General features: G+C 46.0%; 1 protein-coding gene across 1 annotated transcript; it reads right to left on the reverse strand.

Annotated features, from left to right (window-relative positions):
* Nucleotides 1-436: 436 nt before the first annotated feature.
* Nucleotides 437-2,747, reverse strand: LOC123172129 (uncharacterized). The gene has a single exon (XM_044589155.1). It carries the CDS (start codon nucleotides 1,872-1,874, stop codon nucleotides 540-542), a length of 1,335 nt encoding a protein of 444 aa, XP_044445090.1. The 5' UTR covers nucleotides 1,875-2,747; the 3' UTR covers nucleotides 437-539.
* Between the last annotated feature and the right edge of the window lie 3,540 nt (nucleotides 2,748-6,287).

Below are 6,287 nucleotides of genomic sequence, written 5' to 3' on the forward strand. Positions count from 1 at the left end.
CATCATCTGCTTCCACATCGATTGTGACACGTTTTCGCTTGTTCGATGGAGTTGTGGTCCTGGGATTAGACGTTGATGGAAGAGGGTGGTGCTTGGCTGGTGGTGGCGGCGGCTGCGTGCAGAACATTGGATATTGGAAACCAAGCTGCTGAGGGGCTGGCAAAGTGAAGTTTGGATGACTTTGGCCTTGAAGGAAGCTCATGAAACCATTAGGAGGACGGTATTCCATTGCAGCTGAAAGAAGAAAAATGTTTGTTATTATGATAGTTAACATAGATAGTTAACATGCCGAGTTCACACTTAACTGAAGTACTAAGTGAAATTCAAGCAAGTACACAACACAAGTCAGTATGCATAATTTAGAGTAAATTCAAAGATAGTCTTAAAACACTTGACAACACATACAATTCAAACATAGTCTTAAAACTCACTGCTCTCTCTCTCTCTAACACAGAGACACACACACACCCTCTCTCTCTCTCTCTCTCACACACACACACACAGAGATACACCAACGCATCAACAGTTGTAAACTACAACTAGTTGTTTGTAGCTTCACCGAATTTCTTCCAAATATGCTCAACCAAATCATGCTTGAGTCGATTGTGCATGGACCGGTCACGTATCTCAACATCTCTTCTAATCACGTCGGTGAACAAAGGTGTAGCCCCACTAATCGCTGTCGGCGGCAGAGCAGTGGATGTTCCTAAAGCTTCATTCAAATCGAAGGGTAACTCCACGCCCTTCTCATCTTCAAGTATCATGTTGTGCATGATCACACATGCTTCCATTATGTTGCAGATATCTATTTGATCCCAAAGCCGTGATGGTTCTGCGACAATTTTGAAGCGTTGTTGTAGAACTCCAAATGCACGTTCAACATCCTTTCTCGCACCTTCTTGTTTCTTCGCAAATAACTTGTCCTTTTCAGTTTGAGGCAGCCGAATGGTTTTCACAAAAACAGCCCACTCCGGATATATTCCATCTGCAAGATAATATCCCTTCTTGTATTGTTGCTCATTGACATAGTAGTCTACCCTAGGAGCATTCCCTTGCAATGTTTCAGTGAACAATGGCGACTGATTGAGCACATTGATGTCATTGTTGGATCCTGGGACACCAAAGAAGGCATGCCATATCCATAGATCATGGGATGCAACAGCCTCAAGGATGATGGTAGGGACACCATAGTCACCACGTGTAAACTGCCCCTTCCATCCAACAGGACAGTTTTTCCACTCCCAATGCATGCAGTCTATGCTTCCTAGCATACCAGGAAAACCACGTGCTTCGCCAATTTCTAGTAGACGTTGAATGTCTTCAACAGTTGGCCTTCGCAAATATTCCCCACCAAACTTGGCAATGACCCCCTTAGCAAATTTCTCAAGAGACTCGAGTGCCGTAGATGCACCAAGTCTTATATGGTCATCTGTTTTGTCAGCAGGAACACCATACGCCAACATATGCATGGCTGCTGTGCACTTCTGTAAAGGTGATAGACCTGGACGGCCTAGGGCATCTACCCTTTGAGTGAAGTAGGGAGACCACTCACCAAGAGCTTGAACAATGCGTAGAAAGAGGGGTTTTCCCATGCAGAACCTTCTACGGAAGTAGTAATCAGGATAGGTAGGATTATCACAGAAGTAATCTGCTATGAGAAGTTCATTGTAAAATTCTCTCTTCCTGTCAATATATGTCCTAGGGGCTGACTGACGCCTAGTACTTGGACCTTCTAGTGTATGATGAATGTTTGTGGCTATTTGTGTAGCAAAGTTGTTGAGAGTATTCTGTTGTGCCAAGTAATCTTCTAGAGAGAAAATTTCTGTTGGGTCAATGGTATCATCTTCGAACTCATCGGAACTCAATTGTGACATATTGCAAGTTGAGCTACAATTTAAAAATCAAGTAATAAGAATTATGCACACAACACACATGAAACTATAATTTGGATGGGAAGAATAATATTCATGTGCAAATAGCATACTCGGAACTACCAAAGAACAATAAAAAGATAGCAAAGTGTCCAAGTGTTCTAAGCTCTTAATCCTACCAGCTATTTCTCAAAAAAAGAAAAAAAATAACACGGATATGGCACCTTCAGCAGACTAGCACTACTCTTTCTTTATCAGTATATGCAGCTAGCACAAGGGACCAAATTGACCAACGTACATAGATGTTATAACAGTCAGAACTCTGTTCAAATTAACTCTATACCAAAACATCTTGATGGCAGTCACATTTCCTGAATAAGGCTAGTAAGTCTAGCAAAAGAATTCAACATCTGCACCTAGTACAACAACTAATAGTACCAGCATCCCTGTGATTATGCTAGTCTAATAATATACCAACTACTAGTACATCTAGCAAAAGAATTCAGCATCTGCACCTAGCCATTAGCAAATAAAAACAAAGATGGGGATTTCAGGATTTGACATGTTTCTCTCAGGGCTAGCAAATCAGCATCTGCACCTAGCCATCTGCATCTGCACCTAGCTAATTAGCATAATTTTCTTTTCACAATTGCAAAGAGCAGAGTACCAAGGCTGATCTGACATGTTTCTCTCAGGGCTAAGAAGAAAAAAGATGGGGATTTCAGGATTTCCACAAGCATGGTTGCCTGACTCAAATAGATTGAACCAAAATCACACACAGGGGAATCAATCTTCTTGGAACGGATCTGTTCTTGGAACCCTAGCCTAGTTTACTGAGCAAAATAAATCTGGCCATGACCACAAGAAGAAGCAGGGGAAGAACTAGACTCGTACCTTGCAGCAAGAGCTGCAGTCGGATGTCGACGGCAGGTTGAGGACGAGGTGCGCCGCCTTCTCCGCTGGTTCACGCGCCGCGCCTCCGCTTCCTGGTTTGCGCGCCGCGCCTCCACCGGTAGTTTTTTGGAACCCTAGCCTGTAAAGTAGTAATTTTATGCTATTTACGCGACATATAAGTGAGCTCCATAAGGCAGCGCTTGTGGGCCTGCAATAGTAACACGATGGAAAGCCGGTCATCTGGGCTGAGTTTGTCGATCACGATCATCATGGCCTGCTTCAGGCTCTCCAGCATCTCCGCCTGCATGTTTCTGCTGATGTCGAGCAAGACGACCACATCCAAGCCATGTCGTGGTATCTCACTGGCATGACGCCATGGTGCAGCGGTAACCCGCACCAGGACAGGGAACTCGTCGACAGTGAATTCCTTGCTTTTTGTGAATCCTTGTGGGAAATATCAACAAATTATTTAAAAAGTAATAATTGTATAGGTAGAGCAGATGATCTCAAATAATTGTGCGTACCAGTTCATCATGTTTCTCTAGGATTTGTGGGAAAGCGTCGGACTGCCACTGGTGGCGATTTATCCATGACAGTTCCATTTCATCCCCATATAGGCTTCTCATCTCAGCGACTTCCCTCTCAAGGTTGGACAAGGTTTCTTCCTCTTGGGCTTTGCGAGGCTTTTCAGAGTCCTTCTTCTTCTTCTTCTTTTGATTTTTTTTTGAGAATGGAGTCCGTCATCTCGGCCGACATCAATGTCATTTTGTAGTCGTGCCTATCCAAGCTGGCCTTCATCAATCGGATCCGTAACAACTCTGCTGCCACCTTAGGGTGGATGATCATCTCTTCAGACAGGCATTTTCGGTGTGGTCGTGGCACGATCACGCCCATGCCAACAAGCTCCTTGCTCGTTGTCAGGCTCCGGTACGTGCCGCCAACGGTGGCAAGCTTCTCATTGCCCCGTGGGACTGTCAAGTAGACAATAAAGTTCTTCTGCTCTCCGGTGCAGATGTTGTAGAGGTCTACTATGCCTGACCGTTTGTCTGAGCTTACAAGGTTGTTGTAGTGACCTGACACGATGGGAGATATGGTGACGCCCTCGTCGGCCTCGATTGTGTCGAAGGTGCCGAAGGTCACGTCAGCTAGGTGCTTCATTTCATATGGTTTGTGTCGGCCCAAAGCAATGGTGTGGACCGGGAATTCCTTGCTGATATCTTGTTTGTCGATCTCATGGTACACCCAATCTTCCAACATGTGCATGATGCAGCCCGTACGGGTACTGCTCTCCTCCACTCCACGCTGCCGCAGAACCTAAGCATGAACAGATTAAAAAGACTCACGTTTTCTTAACCATTTTTGCTACTAGTCAGAATATAAAAACGGAGAAGTGAATTCAGTAGTAATATAAGGACTGGCGTGACTGCGCGCACATCGGTTATTTTGCTCCCGGTGGCGTGATGCCAAGCTGCTAATTAATGTCCCAACGAGACGCGAGGTCGACCGGTTTTAGGGCGTGTTTGGTTGCCTGGGTAGCTCCGCCCTGCATCGCATGGAGGATCCTGGCTGAGTCTAGCCTGGCTGAGCTGATGCAAAATTGAAATGAGATGTATGTTTGGTGGACTGTAGGATATACTTGCATGAAAGATGCTGTACACAAAAGATGTTGTTTGGTAGACTGCATTAGAAATTATGAAATAAAAATCAATTAACATTTTTATTTACCAGAGAATCCTTAAACAAGTAAAAGAACTCTGAACCAAAAATCAAGTTGAATTAGAGCTTAATTCCATGTATTAGACCTGCTGTTCCGGTCTCAAACTGCAAAGTAGACACAAGACATGCGTTTAATTGAACATTTTTGTCAGTCAGCATTCAGAGCAAAAACAAGATGAAGATTGGGAGGTTAGGAATGCCAAATACAAGATCTGGAACAAGTATGTAAAGCACATGCGCCGTCCATGAGCAAATCACAAGACCCCGCAAGAAAATTTTGCACAAACTTGGAAGACATTGGGCGGCTCCTGCTGCCGTGTGGATGCGACAATGCACAGACGACCTGGCAGCTCTCGGGCCTCCGGCTACCATCCATCCCGCTCCGATGGATGTTGGTGTCGATCTGGAAGAGCAAGGGGCGTCTGGAAGGCGTCGTTGGCGGCGGGCCTCTGCTGCACCCATCCCGCTGCCGTGGATGGGGTGTGGATCTGGCAGAGCAACGACCATTGGGAAGGCAGCGTTGGTGACGGAGTTTGACGGCAGACGGTGGAGCGATGGTCAGCGAGGATATCGACGGGGATTCGACCATCACCGTCGCGGATTTGAGGACGGCGACGAACGGTGAGGTGAGAGCTCGTGCGGGGAACGAGAAGCAAATGAGGGGACGCGCTGACCCCCATGAATGCGAGAGAATCGCTCTCACGCCTGCATTGCGGGTGCAGGCGATTTGCATCAGTTGGGCCTGCACGAGGGAAATGCCCGATTCTTGCGTTCCCGTGAGCCTGGCTGAGAGGCCTCTTTTGCATCGGTTGGGCCAGGCTGACGACACCACGTAGGGAACCAAACAGGGTGGGTTTTGCATGCCAGGTGCGAGCCCGGTGCAAGCCAACCAACCAAACACACCCTTAGCCTCTGTATTGGAGGCTTCCAGTGGCGCACTCAGGTGATTGGATATCCGCCTATTCGGTGCTAAGGTTTGGAGTGCTTGACATGGCCCAAGACACGTCTGTGACAACAGATCAGACAGACTCAACTTATGCTTGATGCATGGGTTTGGCCTTGTCCAGAGTGCCCTATGTGACTGACCTAAAGTGACTATGTGGGTGGTCTAAACACTTGACAACATGAGATCGATTGAGATGGCGAGCAACCCTATGCGCCGCTCGGTAACATGTGGTACGCAGATATAGTTTTTTTTAAAGCAGGGCCTTGAGATCCAGGCATGAAAAAAACCACTTCTGTGTTTACCTGAAAGTGTGTTTTCAAGATTTTTATCTACTCTTTTCGTTCTAAAATAGATGACCCAACTTTATACTAACTTTGAAACGGAGGAAGTAGTTATCAAACGTGTATAAGGCTTTTGGATGTTAAATTCATTAATTCTCCCTTTTTTCACGGTCCTACGGCATCTTTAATTAGTGGCGTACTCTAAACTGTACACTAAACGTCTGTGGATGCGCCACGTCCGCAAACACGGATACAGAAGTGGCCATCTAACCCCATGCAACAAACGTTCTTCACTTTTCAAATGCAAATTAAACAAAACAGATAAAATTTAAGAAAGTTTGAATTACACGTGAACTTCACGAGGACAAATTCAGACTACATTTATTTAAAGAAAACTAAACTATACTACACGTACGCAAGACCTCCCTGGCTCGCTGCGGTTGAAAAGGAGCACGATAGCCTCCTGCCGCTCGCGCGCAGCTGATCGTTTCTTTCGTCGCCTGGCGCAAGGCAGCATTGGCCACGGACGTCGTCCCGGTAACCACCTCGCCTGGTGCTGCTATATGTCACGTTCAGAAT

Source organism: Triticum aestivum, unplaced genomic scaffold (genome assembly GCF_018294505.1).
Source record: "Triticum aestivum cultivar Chinese Spring unplaced genomic scaffold, IWGSC CS RefSeq v2.1 scaffold42500, whole genome shotgun sequence".
Lineage (NCBI taxonomy): Eukaryota > Viridiplantae > Streptophyta > Magnoliopsida > Poales > Poaceae > Triticum > Triticum aestivum.

Coding starts and splice junctions, on each gene's coding strand:
- LOC123172129 (XM_044589155.1), bottom strand. CDS start 1,874: ATGTCACAATTGAGTTCCGATGAGTTCGAAGATGATACCATTGACCCA.